At 29.5% G+C, this 20396-nt stretch overlaps 1 protein-coding gene across 1 annotated transcript; it reads right to left on the reverse strand.

Annotated features, from left to right (window-relative positions):
- Positions 1 to 984: 984 nt before the first annotated feature.
- LOC146724040 (uncharacterized) lies at positions 985 to 10099 on the reverse strand. Its single transcript, XM_085480613.1, has 6 exons — positions 9992 to 10099; positions 8622 to 8732; positions 8428 to 8504; positions 2368 to 2874; positions 1264 to 1677; positions 985 to 991 (listed from the first exon to the last, which is right to left on the reverse strand). Exons 1-6 carry the CDS (start codon positions 10097 to 10099, stop codon positions 985 to 987), a joined length of 1224 nt encoding a protein of 407 aa, XP_085336739.1.
- Positions 10100 to 20396: the final 10297 nt, after the last annotated feature.

Genomic DNA, 20396 nt, shown 5'->3' on the forward strand with positions numbered 1-20396 from the left:
GCATTTTTAGTGGTATTAAATTTAATGGAAAGTGTAATAAAACATCAGAGAATAACCCTAAAGATAATACCAAAGAGAAATTGAAAATTCTTGTTGATTATTGTAACGGAGTCATTGGTAAGGCAATAAAAATAGATGAATACATAGTAATGGGTGATTTATTAGACACGGAGGATATCTTGGAGGGCATAAATGAAGTAAATGAAATATTAGAACATATTAAGGGGTATAAAAATGAGGTACTTGTAAAGATAATACCAAATTTGGGTGACCCTACATCAAAAGTTTTACCACAGTATCCTATCCATAACAAATTGTTAACTTTTAAAGTTCAAAGTTTGGAAAATCCAACCTTTACCAAAATAGGAGATATTTCTTGTATTATTACTTCAGGATCATCAGTTCAGGACCTTTTAAGATATGTACCACAGGAAATAGGTAAAGCACAGGAGGGGATATCAGACTATAGAATGCATCTAACCTTACAAGAAAAGGATATTAAAAATGTTAAATCATTAAAAGATAGCAAAAATTATTTGAATGGAATGGATACTCTACTAAAGCTACAATATTTATGTCCCACATCACCAGATACTCTTAAAGCTCAACCATTGGATGGAAAGGATTATTTTTTAATCAATGGACATTATGATTTGTTTATAGCTGGTAACTCCTCTGAATTTGGTTGTAAAATTGTTAACAATGGCAGGGTAGTTCTTCTCTCCATCCCAGATTTTTCAATTACAAATGAAATTGTCATTTATAATACTTCAAGTAGAGAATATGAAAGGATTAGGTTTGAAGATTATAAATAATCCAAAAAGAGTAATAGAATTAGTTTAACTAGAAGCAAACTTTAATTAAGACACTTAAATAAAATATATCATTTTAATCTCACAATCATTGAAAATTATTTACGGATACCATTTTTGCTATTTGTAAGATTTTCTTTCAATGCAAACTGTAAGAGTATTATTTTTAAACTTAGTACCTAAAAAGGAAACATTATCTCCAACAAAATTAGCGTAAGAATAAGGCGATACTTTAAGATTTATATATTTATCAGTTAGATTGAGAATGGATTTAAAAGAATTATAAAATTTATAAATTGGATCATAAAGAGAGTCACTGTATGGAATATAAAGTAAATCTTCTCCCTCAACATTCCTGTAGGATTCTTCTAAATCCAGCTCAGGAATCTTTTTGTTGACTTTAAATAAAAAATTTTTTATATCTATAAATGGTAATAGAATTACACCTTGCCATGGTAATAATTTATCAAACATATCAATTTTGACATCATCTGGATATATCTCCTTATTATCTTCGTACAAAGTGTGTAACGCTTTCGGGACATTATCTTTACTCATTGGTGGCATAACCACCATTGTTTGCTCTATTGGATTCAAAGGCTTTCCTAAATTGAAAGTTGGTTTAAAATCACCAATTTCACATAGATCACATGCAAACGGTGCGTAGTGATATGGATAATACCATTCCCAGGATTTAATACCATAAAGATAATAATTATAGATCCAAGCCAATCCCTCCAAGTAACTCTTACAGACTCTTTCCTTTTCCTCTATAGTTCTGACATTCAATTTATTTTTATAATACACCTCTTTACCACATTTTGTATGAAGTGGTATCTCTTCAAATACACCTCCAGGATTAAACCTTTTCCTCATATTCTTTAAATAATTACTTTTATTGTAATAATATTCATTCTCTGAATGAGATAACTCTCTTAAAAATTCTTGAAGAGAGGAAAAGTTAATTTTATCTCCATTTGTCAGATAATCTCCCCTCATATTATAGAACTTTATGAGGAGTGTTATCAGAATCTCAATTGCCTCAAATCTTACATCAAAACAGGGAAGTGTAGGTAAAAAATCATTTCCAACAAAAAAACAGAGAAATACCCAATCATCCAAAACTCTCCTGAGATTATACTTGACTTTAATGGAAGATTTAAAGATATTCTCCAAATATCCTATAAGTATTGAAATATCTAAGTATATATATTGAGATAGGTCAAATCTACCACATAGATAATCCGAATGTCCTCTTTTTTTACAGATATTGCAATAGCTCTTTTTGTTTTTTTCCTGATGAAAGATGTCATCTCTTATTATCTTGACATACTTCTCATTCAGAGCAATTCCTAGGAAGATTAGATCCGCATCCGGAGAATAGATGGTGTGCCTAACATTTCTTTTAAGGACTTTTTGAGATCTTATAAAGTTCATGATTTTTTGCTCTCCCTCTCCCGGTACATTACAATTGCTATAAATAACTCTAACTTTATTCCACAGGGGATCCGTACTTGTTTTATATGAAATATAACCCTTAATGTTCTTATCTAACCTATCCATAAATGGTGTACCTGGTGTAATGCAGTTACTATCCCATATTTGATCCTCTTCTGTAGAAATGTCAATCATTTCTTCTAATGCTGAATCATTAACAGAATCATCTCCATTACTTATATCCTCAGTCTTAATTGATATTTTTTCCATTGCTCCTTTAACTGCCTCTTTTAGGTTATCCCTATGTTCAACAAAGAATTTCTTACCACTTGATAGGGCTTCTACAGCCGAACTGTATCTTCTAGCTCTCTGCTGATTTAATTTAGCTCTAGGTGCCACACCGTCTACAGAGATATAGATCAATTCTCTTGGCCTAACTCTTGATACCAAATCATCAACAAATTTAGTAATGTTTTCAAACATCTCATCTTCAGTTTTTGGTGTAGGTGCATTTGTTGGTTTACAACACACATGTATTATCCCATTAAAATCTAGATATAATATATCTGTTGTGTCTTCATTTGTTACGGTTCTAATTATATTTGGATATTTTTTTGTTAACCATCTAAACAATGAAGGAACACCCATTTTCTATTCTTTTTGATCTTCTCCTATGGGTGAAGTTTTACTCTTAGATTTAAAAAGTTTCTTAATTCCTCGGAAACAAATTAAAAATTATAAAAACAATTATCTCCAAAATATTGAATTTTGTTGGTAGTTAACACCTAATAACCTCAGAAGAATTGAATTGCCCCATGGAATGTAGCTCATCTGATGAAGAAAGGTATTTAATGAGGAGAGAATATGAGAGTTATGAGGAAAAGATTAACAACTCTAATATAAGAGAAAGTTTATTTATGTTAGAGGATATGGGATATTCTATGTGTTACTCGATAGAAAATATCCTAAAAATATTTCTTGGATATTTAGGAGGATTAAATATGGAAAAGAATAAAATAATCAAAGAATTAAATCTTGCAATCCTTAGAGACAGGAAAAACATTATCAATAAAATAGAAAAGATATTAGAAAATGAAATAAAACAAGAAAATGAAATTATTTCTATTTTAAAATATGGTGGCTGTATTTTTGAATAAACCTATTATAAAACAATTGTTATTACTAAAGAATGTATGGTCCTATTATTTTACTTTTGATAACAATATGATTTTAATGTTATCATTTTTAAGTTTATCAACAAAAAATTTAAAACTGGGCACCCCTCTTGAAGATGGGAATATCCGATACACATGCGCTTGCCTTTGGAACTTTTTTTATTTCTTTGGTTCTATCTATGCTACCACAAGTATTAAAGAAAACAAGATACATTAAAAAGGTCTATCCGTATTTTACTATGTTTACAGCTGGACTAATGCTTTCGATAATCTTGATGGATTTTATACCACATCTCATAGTGCCACATTCACATGGAAATGCTAATATCTGTCCAGATCACAATAAAGAATGGGACAAGTGTCCAAAAGATTGTGATGCTAAAAGTAAAAAGGAAATTGGTGAAAATAGAGACCATTTGCATGGCGATTCTGATCATAATCATTCACATTTTAATGTTGGGTTGTTTACCTCCGGTATAACATTCATTCTTTTAATTGCCATTGATACCCTCCTTTTGAAACATTCCCATTGTGATAATAAAAATGTAATTGAAAATCACAAGTTACATTCCCATGATTCATTTGGTACTTGTAATACAGAGGCATTGAAATATAGTACCTCGGTACCTCAAGCTCTAATGTTTGTATTAGCTCTATCAATTCACTCATTTTTTGAGGGTTTGGCTGTAAGTGATAGTGTTGGTGCCTTTGAGGTAGGATTGATTGTACACAAAATTTTGGAATCCTTTACTTTGGGGGTTGCGCTATCTTCAGCTAATTTCAAATTTTACAATACTTTTTTAATTTCTACATTCTTTTCACTTCTCACACCGAGTGGAATTATGCTAAGATCACTAAAAATTTTCAAAGGGAAGTTGTTTGAAGATATTTCAAACGGTTCTGCATTAGGTAGTACCCTTTTTATAGTTTGTATTGAAATGATAGCACCATCTTTTCATAGTTCCGGAAGAGATGAAGCAAAAGTAGTCTCACTTTTTCTTGGATATCTTACCACTTCTCTTCTAACAACTTTATTTCCATCTCATAAGTAAAGGTAGTAGTTTAAATTAATTATTTAAAGTTTTTTTAGGTGTAGGAAATATTTCCACTTCAGTTCATTACCACCCTCTAACCATGAAGAGGTATGATGAATTTGGAAATGAGATCGAAGAAAGTTTAAGTGAAGTAGAAATAATCTATCAAGAAGAAGATGTATTACCACAAGGAGAGGGGATATATCAAAAGAAAATAAGAAGCAATGAAGTTATACCACTGAAAGAAATAAATAAATATTTCTATACCATACAAGAGATCCCAAATCGAGTTAAAAATGTTGGTGTATTTGGATCTTTAAATTGTGGAAAGACCTCTTTCATTAAATACCTCAATACAAACAACTATTTGGAGTTAAATAAAGATCTACATAAATTGGGTACATCCTTTCTTGATGAAAATGCTTCCAATACATTCCATTCAAATAACTGTAAAGATAATAATGAAAAATCTATTCTTTCTACCTCATACGAAATAAAGAGACATACAACTCTTCATTATAAGCCATATATAAATATTTTAAGTTCATCTAAAGGTAAGTCATCGATTATTACTTTTTATGATACTTCAGGCCATTTAGATTTTATTTATGAAACACATCAAATATTTCCATACTTAACTCATTTCATTTTAATTTTAGATATTTTGGAAGATATCTCAATATTTCATGATTTTCTACTATCTAAGGTATCAAATGCCAACATACCATTCATTTTGGTTCTTAACAAAATAGACAAAGCTATTTTAAAGTATTCTGTAGTAGAACTCAAAGATAAGATATTATCTACAATACAAAGTATAAGTAATATGTTTAAAGGTGCTGATATAAATATACAAATAAAAGATACTTATCTTTGTTCCATAAAAGATAAATGGATGGTACATTTAAACTTAGTAGATAAAATAGAACCTATTTTAATATCTTATTATCTAGAGCCATTGGTTAAGATTTATAAACTGTTAGAGTTAGAAGAGAAAAAGATACAAAAACTTATTAAAATAGATAAAAAGGAGTTATTCAATGAATTTGTTAAATCTTTGGGAGGTACTTCTCTAATAGATAAAATATTAGAAAATAACATAGATACTAAAGAAGTTATAAATTCAAATTCCTGTACTGGTAATGATCTATCAAATGGTAGAGTTGAAATTTTAAAATTTTATAAATACGGGAAAAAAAATTTTGGTTTATGCATAAACAAAAGTAATGAGGATCTAAAAATGAAAGGTGAAGTGGAACATAATGATATTAAATTGAACATAGAGGGAATGTATGTTTTATCTTATAATTTTTTGTTTAAAATTAGTAAAATAGAGAAATATGTACCATTTTTGGTACTATTTGATAATACACTCGTAGAAATATCTAAAAAGGGTAATTTTACAAAAGAAAATGAATTTAACTGTGTTAAAGTAATGATTGATAATGATATATCCAATATTATGTATCATTCTCCATTTCTCATACAATTTCTTTATCCAACTTTAAATATCGAAAATAATACCTTAATGGGTACAGGAGAGTTGTATATGGATTCTTTATTGGGTGATATGAAAGAAGAAAAGGATATACAAATAAAAGGAATATTTACTAAATTTAGAGAAGGTGTTATTAAAGGATGTAAAAGTTATAAAAAAGGTGTGTTTATTGATATAATATATGAGAATATACAGTGTGATATGATAGATAAGAGAAATATAGAGAATGGCAATCTATTTAAATACGAATATAATAGTAACGAACTAATAGTTAATTTAGATAATTTGCTTTTAGAGATATTTGGTAGTGTAAAAGAAGAAATAACTAGAGGATTTGAATGGTTTATAGATAAAGGGGTGTTAATAAATGAAGAGATAAAAGACATGAGAATTACGATAGATAAGATATATCTTGAAAGGATAGTAGAAGATAACATAACATTTAAAGATGTAAAAATCAATAATAGTGTTATTTTAAAAATTAGAAATGAATTAAAATATTTAATAGAAGAGAGAGATATAACCTTAATAGAACCTTTGTACCTAATTGAAATATTCTTTGTAAAAGAATGTGAAAAGATGGTAAAAAAGATAATAAATAAAAGAAGAGGAGAGATAACAGAAAGAAAGGTGAAGAATAGTAGTACTACAATAGAGTATCTTAATATGAGGGTTATTCTACCGGTAAATGAAAGTTTTGGACTAGAGGCAGATCTAAAGGTGTTTTGTCTAAGTAATATTTCCATTTATAAAACATTTTATGGATGGAGGTACATAGAAGATAAGGAAGTAAGAGACAAGTATGTTAATAAGATGTATGGAATTAATAGCTAATATTTCCACTATTAATGATATTCTAAATGTTCTTTATTTGATATTTTCTATTTCTTCCATTTTCTCTTTACAATCTTCCATATTTGTTAAGCAATTAGAAACTAAAAACTTCAAATTTTGATATTTCATGGAGAATAGTTCGGCTAGTCTTAGAGAATGATTCTTAAGAAATGATAGCTCTTCTTTGAAGTGAAGAGAACTCTTAAAATCAATTAATTCCTCCTTAAATAGTTCTAATTCTATATTAAATTCTTTACAAAGTGATTTACTAGAGGTATAGAACATCTCTTTAGTTTTTAAAGTATTGGATAGGTCTGATATCTTTATTAACATATAAAGGTCATATAATAATTTATTATCTATCTTACTATAAGAAAATAATAAGTTACTAGTAGATATCTCTAAATGATGTATTTTATCTTCTACATTAAAAGTGTTATCATCCATACACTCTCTTTTTAAATAATTACATTCTTTAAATACATTCAATATCTCATTATGATGATATAGATCCGTACTCAGAATTAATCTATCTATCAGCTCTAAAATGAAATTTTTATTTTCATAACTCTCTAAAAAGTTAAATTTTGAATCTAAAAGAATCCTTTTATAAATTGAGATGTGTATCTTTTCATTTAAAGAAATATTACCATATCTCTTACTGTAGAATGACTTTACTAACATTAAAGATTTAGAGGTTATTCCCATGTGGCCTATATCGTGTAATATAAGAGATAGCAAGTAAGATATTAAAATGGATTTATCTATTTTTAAGTATTTTTCTATCTTTTTAAATAAAAAGTATCCAGAGTATAATACCTCCATCGCATGGTACGTATTATGGTAAAAATTGGGTATATAATAATATAGAACAACTTCTATAAATTTCATAAACTTATTCTGATCTGTTTCTTTTATTAAATCCTCTCTTTTAAATATTTCACAGACTAAAAGAAGAATTTTTGTTGTTGAAATATTCAAAGCTGAGAAATTCCACTCCATTTGATCTAACAAAGGAGCAGCTATGCTACGTTGGATGTTCTCTGTATTATCAATGATATTTTCATTCTCTTCCATATTATTGTCTTGTATTAATGATATTATTAAGCTTGGTGGTATTTCTAGAATATCTTTTTCTAACAATCTAGTGATTCTTGATATCTCATCTCTTTTAAAGAATTCATAAACTTTATGAGTATCTATAATGGTCAACTTTATCTTATTTACACTTGAGCTTTTTGTTTCTCCCTCTTCACTACTAAAAACCTCTCTTTGATTTTTACCCATCTCACAAATTGGAAGCAAAAATTTTAATCTATTCTTAAAATTTACTATAACCTTAAGAACTGTGTTAAACAGTGTTGTATTTTAATAAAAAGATGTTTAATAAAAAGAAAATGAGAATTTCATTTGCCTCGTTCCTTGAGAATCCCTAGGAATGGATCAATCTGAAAATTGAGGATTTTTGTATAATTCGATAGAAACAGAAGTGAGTAAAAGGTATGGAAAGGGTCTGGGGATAGTTTAAGATTCTTAGAGAACCCACCCTCTGTACATTCATTGTATTTATAAAATTTAACTAATTTAGAGAGATTAAAAACCACCTTGTATCCTATTGTTTCCAATATTTTAATTACCGATCCGACCCAATGCCCATAACAGGTATCTGGAATTTTATTTGTTCTACCTGTAAACCCCAAAAATCCATCTTTTCCTGAAACATTATAAAAGTCATCTTTCTCAATATCACTCTTTCCTTTATACTCTTTAGAAAGACCTTGTCGCGATTCTAACCAAAAAATTAAATTTTTTACATTACATTTAGCTATACCTTTAAGAAAGTATAGGGATGATATGGCACAGTAAGTATATCCACCATGTGACTCACCTCTGGGAATACTTCCAAACCCACCTTCATAGGATTGGCAAGAGAGGATGTACTCTAGAGATTTATCAAATATTTTCATATCAAATTTATCACCAAGTATTTCATTTATGGCTAAGCAACAATAAATACCTCTTATATCACACTCTCCATTTTCATACAACCTAAAAGACCCACTCCTTGTTTTAAATTTTCTTATCAGTTTAAAAACGTTATTCTCATCTACTATATCTAACATATCCAACTCTTTTAATAGAATTAAAAGGATATACAAATTACATAAATGTATTTCAATATAACATAGTATCGTATTATCACTCATTTTATTAATTTTAATAATTTTATCTCTCATTTCCTCATTTTTAATCTTGTCAGTTCTTTTTATAAGAGATGATATCCAAGGATGATCTCTTATAGCTCTTAAGATGTAATTCTCTACATCCAGAAATGTTAGATTTGTCTGATTTTTTAGATATTCTTTACATTCATTGTTACCATCTAATAATTTAATACCTACAAAACAGTAATAAAGGATCCATAAAACATTTTGTTCCATTACAATACTATGAGTATCTCTTAAAACTCCTATAAAAAACTTTTTATGGTTTTTTAAGTTTAATTTCAAAAAGCTATCTTCTAATTCCATTTTTCTGATATAAAGGGGAAATGAACATGTAAAAAGCGTTTTCACAAAAATCCAATTATTATGTTATTACGAGATGAGAGGTGTAATTTAACAAATTGGAGAAATATTTTAATTAAAAAAATGGAAGTCAACAACTTTTCATAACTTGAACTTTGCTGCTGTGAAGTATTCTCACGAAAGGGAATGTTCAAAATAAAACTTAATCAGAGGGGGTTGAATTAGCAATGAAAGAATGTGAATCAAGTAAAATATATCTCGTATCGTTGTTTATGTTTATATTTACATTCTCTTTCTCATATTCCTATTTGTTGATTAGAAGAAATAAAATCTCCTCGTATATGAAGTGTTTTGCTGGCGGTGTTGTATTAAGCACTATTATCTTGGATATTTTACCAGATCTGTATGAGGTAAAGGGTTCTTTAACTGCACCGTTGATGAGTGGTATAAGTTTTCTTATATTATTTTTCATTGATAAATTATATTTAGATCTACAAGATGGTGAGTGTGATTCACTGCCAGATGATATTAGTCTAAAGAAAGCTCTTATTTTCGTTATTGCTTTGAGTATTCATTCCTTTTTAGAAGGTACTGGCATGCCGTTAAAGGATGAAAATGCCTTCTGGATGTATCTAGTGGGACTGTTCGGTCATAAATGGATAGAAGCATTTACACTTGGAGTATCTATTTTAACATCTCCATTTTCAAAAAGAGATGCCTTTTTATTAATTCTTTTATATTCATCTTTAACTCCTTTGGGATCCATCATTGCATCATTCATTTTGGGTATGTTCTCAGCATCCAAAATTAAAGAGATGCTCACTGGAATATCCACAGGTTCGTTCTTTTACATAGGGTTTATTGAGATGTTAAATTCTGAATTTAAAGATGGCTCTGGTAAGGATAAAAGAGGACAAAATAGAAAAAAATTATTATCTTCTGTAATAGGATTCACTTTAATGTCAACTTTTATTATAGTTACTTCTAGTATTGCTAATGGAAATCACAATTAAAATAATTAGATTGTTTAAAATTATAATTTTAAATAAAGATAAATTTGGTATATCCTTGACATTTAATCTCATCACAAAGGTTTATAAGAGCATAGACACCTCTTATATCCTATAGTCTTTCTTGTAAAATTTCTAATCTCCCCCCTTTTTGGTACTAAATGACTTCAACTGACTTTGATAAGTCTAGTGTTTCAAAAAAGAGTAAAAATGAAGCGAAAAAGAGATTATTCTTTAATAAAGAAGTGAAAGGTATAGATTTTAGAAGACAATATACTTTAAAAGAATTTATTAATGGCTACTCAACAATAGGATTTCAAGCTACAAATCTGTGGAAGGGAGTTGAGGAAATAAAGCGAATGAAATCATCAAAGATATTTTTAGGATGTACTAGCAATATAATTACTTCTGGAATAAGGGATGTTATAAGATATTTGATGCAAAACAAACTAGTAAATGTTTTTGTTACCACAGCAGGTGGTATTGAAGAGGATATAATAAAGGTATTAAAGCCAACGTTAATAGCATCTTTTGATTATAAGGGAGTGGAATTGAAAAAAAATGGTTTTAACCGAATTGGAAATTTAGTTATTCCGTGTGATAATTACTCAAAATTTGAGGTGTGGTTTAAGGAAATCTTAGATGAATTGGTCAATGGATATACAAATGAATGTCCCAGAATACTTACACCATCTGAATTTATAAGATTTTTGGGTATGAAGATTAATCACGAAGACTCAGTGTTATATTGGGCTTATAAAAATAATATTCCAATCTATTGTCCAGCCATAACTGATGGATCGATGGGAGATATTTTAGCTTATTATGAAAAAAGAGGTTTATTAAAATTGGATTTGATAGGTGATATTGCTAAAATGAATAGAGAAGCATTGCATCAAAAAAGCACGGGTGCTATTGTTCTAGGAGCAGGTCTTATAAAACATCACATACTTAACGCCAATTTGTTTAAAAGTGGATTGAATTATTGTGTTCTAGTTAACACTGCGTCAGAGTATGATGGAAGTGATGCAGGTGCTAATATTGAAGAAGCTATAAGTTGGGGGAAGGTTAAAGGAAAGAACACCGGAGTTAAGATATTTGGAGATGCAACCATAATATTTCCTTTACTTGTTGCTGGTGCATTTTTAGATTAGTTAAATTATTTCTCACCTCTCTCTGCTTTTTTATAACCCTATCTAGAACTATACCTCTCTAAAATTTTAATCTTGATCCACTCCCCCATTAATCTTTAATGTTACCAGGACTAGCGTTTCAAGACATACCAAATATTCACAAATGTAAAGCAGTTCTTAAGGATGTATTGGAACACTCACTCCCTGAAGGTTGTACCATAGAATGTACCGAAGAATTAATAATAGAATATGTTACTAAAATATATTTTAGTGATCTATCTCCCACTCTATCTTCACTTACTCCATATTTAAATCATCATTTACACAAAGTTAGAATGATCTCTCTCTTAATTCTCATCAAAGAATATCCAAAGAGTCAACTTATTCAAAACTTTCTAAATGATCCATTTGATAAGATAAGAGAGCTAAGTTTAAAACACTTTCCAACAGATACAAAAGAGAAATCAAAAAAGGTTAAATTAACAGACAATAAGTTGATAGATGTAAAAGTTAATAAATTAGATAGTAAATCATTAAGAATAGATGATATTGAGAGTATGAATGAATTAAATAAAATTAGTTCAAAGATAGTAAAATTAAATGATACGATAAATAAAAGTATGAGAAATAAAGATGGGATTGAAAGTGGTAATGAAAAAGAGAATAATTTTTTAATTACATCATCTAATGGGAGTATCAAGACAAAGGGAAATGAAAGGGTAATTTTAGAGAAAATATTCTTAAAATGTATAGAAGAAGACAATCTAAAAATGGAATGTCTTAAAAAAATGACTGATGTAGAATTCTTGAAAAAATTAGGAAAGAGAAGCGTTCTAATAGTTTTCTTTAAGGTATGTGAATTGATCAACGATTCAAATGTTTTAATTAGAATAGAAGCATCCAAGTTATTAACGAGGTTTACATTGGTAGGTAAGGAGTACCTAAAACAATTACTTAGCAAAGAAGAAATAGACATGAATATACAAAAAGGAGTTCTAACAACGAGTTCTTATGGAGCAGTAATTCATGGATTGGAGGATGAGAATGAGGATGTAAGAAAGAATACAATTAGATCTTTATACCATCTTTGTAGGAACAAGGACATGTCTAATGAGTCTTTTGATTTTCTAGTTGATATCTTAAATGATGAGATTGAAGAGATTAGAGAGATCTCCTCCTTCTATATGAAGAAATTAACTAAAAGGTTTGAAATAAGTATAACACAAGAATTATTAAATCTTATTTGTTGTAATTTAGAGGAGAAGAATCAAGAAATAAAAACAAATCTTTATCTAACGTTAAGTGAGTTATCATACACCCAAGAAACGCTACTTTTTATCTTTGGAAAGCTAAGAAATAAACTTTCCACAAACTTAGATACCAAAAGTATCTTTGAGTGTATAAGGAGGATAGCCAAGAAGAATACGAGTCATTTTTTGGATGATTTAAATTTATTTTTTAAGTTTGATGATATTAAAGAACCATCGATTGAAGATAAAGAATACATCTTTATATTAATTATAGCTCATGAGATATTTATTAAATATCCTAAATTCGAATTACCTGGATTTATGATGGATCATTTTTTATATCTTAGGGTTATCAGATGTAAGGATAGATATAGAAATATCTCAATGGAGTCTATCATTAAATTAGATCACAGTGAGATGTATAAAGAATTAAGTAACATGAACTCTCTAAATGTTATGAGAGATTCTTTACTTCTATTTATCAAAGATTTATTCGAGAGTAGAAGAAGTATTTATTATACTATAAGTGTTTATAAGAATGTGTTTAAAAGTCGATACTCTGTTACTGATTCTCATAGATTTTATATCTACCTTTTTAAAGCTGTGAAAGAATATCTACTAAGGAGAGACATCTCTCTTTTAGAGATATTAAAATATCGTTTTATCCCATTAGATGGTAAAGATAGAAATGATTTAATAACCTTAGATGAACATATGAAAGATGACTATACCTCTATATCAAAGAATGAAAATGCTATGCTTCTTGTTAATTTAAAACTATTTTTAAATCTGGAAAAGATAGGAAATTTAGAGTTTATTAACAATTTAAAATTTCTAAAGATAGAGTTTAGTACACCAGATAGGATAAATAAAACACTGAATGTACCTTTAAGATTTATGGTACACGTTTATGATATAGATATCAATAAAGAGATATTTCTTAGAATTTCATGCTCTAAAGGTAGTGGAAAAATGTACATACCACTACAAAGAAATATTCACGTAGCTTTATATTCCAAGAATTTAGAAAATGTACGTCTGTGTATTGTTAAGAGAGTGGAAGAACTTGATATTGTAATATCCGATACTAAAGAGATTATTGTTGAAAAGAAGATGTTCTGATTAATAGATATAACATTTATTTATCTTCCTACACTTTCTTTATCAAATTCATTACAAATAATACAATGAGGATCTTTCTTGATTTTATATTTCATGAAGATTGGCATCTCCTCCCCGTTATAAAAAAAGTAATCATTCTCTATCTCTCTATCTTTAAGATATCTTTCTAAAGTTAAAATGGCAACAGATGCACAGATAGAATTTATATATGAAATATTAGGTACTATATTCCTATCTATTCCTTCTACTTCAAATTTATTCGTTAGATTTCCATTTTTATATTTCTTACATAGATTATTAAATTGTTCTACTACACTATCTAAGAATGTCTCATATTTAAAGCTATTGAAAGTTTTACCACCATTAGCCTCATTTCTAATATCATTTGTTACATAACGTGTGTTTACCTTTTCAATTCTACTTTTCCACTCACTTTTCTTGCTAATAATAACACTTCTCAAAATTCTCTCTCTGTCTTTGTGAAAATCCAACAATTCATAATGCTGTAGAGTACAATAATTTAGCTGGTTATTATCAGAATATAAATCTTTAATACAATAAAGACATGATAATCCTTTAGTTACTACTTTAACATGTGCTTTATTTCCTTCTACTCCACAATCTATCAAAATGTTAGATTTCATTCTAAATAGAAAGTTTAAATCCATTCTACTTGTTAAATTATCTAGCGTACAAAATATAACATCATATTTTGATAAGTCCTTCCAGTTTAATTCCTGTACTTTGCAGTTTAATGTCTCTACATTGTGGTATTTCTCACAAATCTTTACCTTATACTTCCCAATATCTCGCTTAGTATACAAAAATTGTCTATTTAAATTAGATATTTCTATCCTATCACTATCTATGATTGTCATTCGGTATTTAGTATGCTTTAATAGTTTTAATAACTCTATTCCAATACCACCTACACCTCTAAGTTAGTTTTTAAATTTTTAACTTACCTGCTATAAGTACGTTCATAAGGGAAGGGATGTCACTAAGATTTAGATGTAGGATTAGTGGTAAATTTGGAGTCGAGTAACATAGGGTAAAAACCGTTTTATTTATATATCTTTGTACCACATTTACCTTAGATATCGTAGAGATCTAAAATCTTCTCAGCAATATGAGGTATTTCAGTGTTAGTAAAGTGCTTCTCTAAAGAGGTGTTTGAATATATTTTAGCAGATAGATAGATACAGGAAATAACAATATTCTTGTAATTAAAAAACAAACTCAAGGGAAGATAAAATGAATCATTGAGAAATACCCACGCTGAGTTGGAAATTTCTCTAGAGATGTTAAACTCTTCACACTTTTCTTGTAAGTACTTGTACATTTCGGGAAAATTAAATTCAAAATCAGTTTTTATACAAAAGAGTGATTCCAAATTTAATATATCTTCATATACACTATCATCTATCTTTACTTCTAAACCATCTTCCTTACTACTCACACTTCTCATTTTATCCTTCTCCAATCTATTGAAGTAAGCCTTACCCGTTTCAACTACATTCCTTAGTTTCCTATTAGAATCACAGATTTTACAGGAAAGATAAATAAAGCAGGAAATAACAACTAAAGAATCATAGCACTTAGAATCCATAAAAACTAACCTCTGGAATAGAACTATGGAAATAGAAATTGTTCTTTGTGGTAAAAACAATTCTTTTGAAATACAAATCAAATCATTTATCTCCCTTTTATGAAATCTCAGTTTTAGTTCTTCATATCTTTTAAATAAGTCATTCATTTGTATATTAAGGTACCTTTATTTCTCTATCTTAAATTATATTTTCTTTTTTATCTCCCTCTCTCCAAGAAGGGACGACATGACAATTGGTAATTTACGAATCTCCAATCTTCCTCTAAGAATATTAGCCAAATTTTTAAAAAGCTAAATAATATCTGGATGTAAACAAATAAAAGTAAATAAATATTTAATATAGAAACCTAAAGCTCTTTATAGCTCTACTCTTCCATAGCACTCATATCTAAAATGACCAACATAGGGGAAATAATTACCCCACAACTCAAAAACCACTTTATCAGAATTGGAAGAGATATATTGGATGTTATAATTATTATATAAAGTATCAAAGAATAACATAGGTGTTTTTCTAGTAACAATTTTAGACCAACACATTTCACTGTTCTCTAAATTCTTTCCATACTTAATAATTAGATATAGAAATATTTGTTTAGTGTTCAGGTTAAACTCCTTGTCTAACCTCACATTTGGAACAAATTCAACCATTCCTGAATTGAGTGATACACCCGTTGAAGTATATCTCGTTATTTTTAAATTTGAAGTTGGAGGTGGTGTAATATATAAAGTTGAAAGGATTGCAACCAAGATCAATAAACCCGTTGTTGCATTGAAAGCCATACTCATCACTGAAGTGAACCTCGAAGATATTTTATTCATTTTAAGGGGTCGAAAATTTTTAACTTCTTAGAAAGCTTTACTTTTTATTTGTTGTTAGCGTGGAACACTAAGCTGTCATGTTAATACTTCTAATAAATTTTAGTTTTGGGAGAAATTAACAAATTCTGTCAATGTGAAACACTGAGCAGTCCCTGAATATAACATTAAAATCACAAATTATCCCAGAATAATACAATTACTGGAGAAGATAAAGAATTGAAGAGAAAAGTCAAATTTTAGTTGGGGAAGAAATAACAAAAAATAAGACGGTTGAGAGTGTATTGACTTACATTTGTAAGAGAAGAAATAAGTAAATAAAATGTCTTAAAATAGACTTCAACAAAGGAAAACACATACATTTCAGAATATTTAACGATTGAAACATTTATTAATTATCTTTCACATCTATTTCAGAACAAGTTTTGTGAATCATACATTATTTACACACGTTATTAACATTTGTATCTATTACGATGTGATACATCATAAAGGAATAGAGAATCTTGATTAGCTGGTATGGTGTACAGTTAGAGACACAACCTCTTATTCCTTAAGTATTGACTGGCCAGTCATTTCTGGTGGGATTTCTATTCCCATGATGTAAAGAATGGTGGGTGCAACATCTTTGAGCGAGTAATTTGTGTTAGTGTATGTTTTTTGGGGTTTTTCATGTTCTACTTCAGAGTCACAAATTATTAACGGCACTTTGTAGGTTGGCTGTTTCCTGGGGAGATTGCCATTTTCATCTCTCATGCACTCAACATTTCCATAGCTCGCCGTAATGATCAACGTATAACCCTTATCTTCACATATCTTGTGTAGTGCACCGATGGACTCATCCACCATTTCGGTAACCTTACACGCGTCCACTTTACATCCTCCAACACGACTAGCCACATTTAATGGAGGAAAATTACAAACGATAAATGGTGTGTTCTTTTCAACCTCTCTGATGCATTGCTGCACACTCCTCAAAATATTCGTTTTTAGCTTTGGATCATGAACATATTCTCTGGCCATTTTTGAGAAAGATATTCTTTCCCTCATTGGTGCTTCCAACCCACTAGTAAAAAGATGGGAGATGTCTTCGTGTTTTTCCCAATCAGTGATCTGAGATTGCAAATACCCATTTTCAGACAATACTTTGGATAGCTTATTCTCAATTTCTATTGTATCAAAAATTGGTGTTATATAACGATTTTTGCTGTATTCAGTCATTGTAAATATTTTACATTTATCTACAAACATGTTAGACACTAGTTTTCTCATTCCAAAAGCTTTGAAATTAAAGAAGAGAACTGTTTCTTGCGGTAAAACTAGGCCACCACGTAAAAAAATACATGGATAAAGGAAGTTATCATTAATACCTTTTGCGTAACTGGACATAACACAATTTTCAATCATTTGATACTTGATAATACCTGTAGATCTAGAGAAACCTATCGTATTATAACATTCATTTGTGAATTCCTCAGTTTCATCTACATCCATGCTATAGTATCTCCCAGAAACAGACACAATCACTCCAAACCCCACTTCATTTATGCATTCTTTCAATGACTCTAAATATTTTAGAAAAGATCTAGGCCCCACATCTACACCATCTGCTATACAATGTATGTATACTTCCTCACATCTTCCCTTGCAATTCACAATGAGAGACTTTAAATGATCTATATGTGAATAAATACCTGCATCGCTCACCAGTCCTATCAAGTGAATTACTCCTTTACCTGCAAATTTAACTCTATCTAGGTATTCCCCCATTTTACCCTCAGATATAGCCTTGTTGATTCTGGTTAAACTTTGCTCAACTATCCTTCCAGCTCCTATCGTTGAGTAACCAGCCTCTAGATTTCCCTTTTTACCCGGAGGAAGTCCCACATACTCTCCATGTGCATGGATTAGAAAACTAGGAAATCTCGAAATGAGTAGGGTGATGTAAGGGTGTGATGTATCTTTCACACCATCACATTTCTCTTCATCATGATTCCATTCATCAACTATCACAAGACACACTTTTTTCATTGATTGTCCCACTTCTCCACATTTTTATTTTAGTTGTGAAACAACGTTCTGTAACCTACTTTTTGATTCGAAAGGATGAAGCATCGTGTAATAGATATTTAAATACAAGTTATGGTTTATTAAATATTTGTACAAGACTTTTGTTTATACTAACTATTCTCAACGTTGTCTTTCCGATAGTCTCATTCTACAACTTCATTTCCAACGTCTTTATCTAGAAAGCAATACAACGAAGTACCATGACTACTGTTTAATTAAAGTCTGGTTTATACACATTTAGAGTCAATCTTCCGTTCCATACGCAATGGTGATTACAGATAGTGTTATCTGATTCTTAGAACATTATTGAGGGGAGATGGTAAGATAGTATTCTATCTCACTATGCTCGATGTGATTCTGTATAAGGCGGAACATAGCTCATCTCTTGCTTAACTCTCCCTGAATCCACTTACCATCTCAAAATAGGTGCAATACAATCTCTCTTCTTTGGATGCTTACAAGTTTTGTCAAAAATAAAACCAAGAAATTTGTTTTCACTATGGAATTAGTCTACTCATCTACTTCTTTTATAACATTCCCCATCATTAGTCACTAGCAAGATAACGTGGTTGGTGGGAGGTGTATGTCACTGCAACTTGAGAGTAATTAAGCTGTGCTTGTGACCTGAGATGATTATCGTTAACTTTTATCACTTAGGACAGGTATGTTGTTCGAAGAAATAAATATTAAATTTCATACCCAGAGAAGCTTTATTTAAATAGAATTTCTCCTCGGGAGAAGAGGTGTTCCATCAACAATTATTTTTATGTTATTTTCTCTGAACAACTCTATTAATCTCCTCTTAACAGTAGGAGTACAATTGTCGATATATATTACCTTCAAAGACAAGTAATCTAAATCACTTATATCATTCTCTAACAATTCTCTCGACAGATAACATGCTGTTATCTCCAATATTTCTGTTTCTCTATTATCCAAAGCCTCGATAATTTTTTCTTTGTCTAGAAAAACTCTATCTAATACCCATATTCTTATACGTACCATTACTTCCTGAGAAACCCCATTTCTTAAATACTTTAAATTAACCCATTAAAGGAATTATTTACCATTTACTCATATATTATCCATTAAATTAATATATCTCATGTGACTGAGTAATTTAATTTATCACCTTCCAATTAAATGTTGGACAATAAACATCACCAAAAATACTCTTCAACTAGAGAGACCTGTCAATGTGAAACACTGAGAGGTATCAAGACTCCTAACCCTGTAGTTTTGAGAGGTGTTAGCATATATGAAGGAAAGTTGGTAATATAATGAAATTACTAACTGATATTCAGAAAACAATATCTTGTAGTAAGAAGAAGATGAATTAAATTAAGGAGAGATCTTATAAATAAATTTTATTTGGAGATATCGCTATTTATTTCTCTTAAAAATAAAGAAAAAACATTAAAAAATGCTTTACAACAAGCCACACTTTCATCATATAACTTCACTAAATCATTTCTTTTTATTCTACCAAAATACTCTAAATATGTATTCTTATTCTTATGTGGTAGGTAACACAACAAGAGAGTTGGCATCTTGATACCTTCTTCATAGCCATTAGGATCTCTAATTAACAAATTTGTGAAGATACACACCTCAGATGCAACACAAAAATCATATAGTGGGATTCCATTATAAACTAAACAGAGAGATACACAGTTAATTATACAAGGTATCAAAGATCCATCATCTTGTAAGACAGTGATATCTATGGTTGTATCATAACTACCCTTAATTAACATTAGTGGCTCGAATACTTCTCCAATAATATATTCCACTTCCTCTATCTTTTTGTCATATTTTTGAGATTCTTGTCTTGCTACATCATAGAAACTTATATTTGTTTGTAGAGAACTCTTCACCTTCTCTCTTTCTTTAGAGTGTACAACAGAGCATCTTATTTTAGTATTTCCCTGTTCCAAATCTATTCTCCCATTATTTCCTATAATCCTATGGCTTACTTTTACTATTCTCAAATCACAAACTTTCCTTCCATCTACTCTAAAACCTTCTTCTGTTACAATTTCCATGGTGTAAGATTTCTTAGAGA

The sequence above is a fragment of the Nylanderia fulva genome, unplaced genomic scaffold (assembly GCF_048542155.1).
Source record: "Nylanderia fulva isolate GAGA-0341 unplaced genomic scaffold, ASM4854215v1 Scaffold152, whole genome shotgun sequence".
Lineage (NCBI taxonomy): Eukaryota > Metazoa > Arthropoda > Insecta > Hymenoptera > Formicidae > Nylanderia > Nylanderia fulva.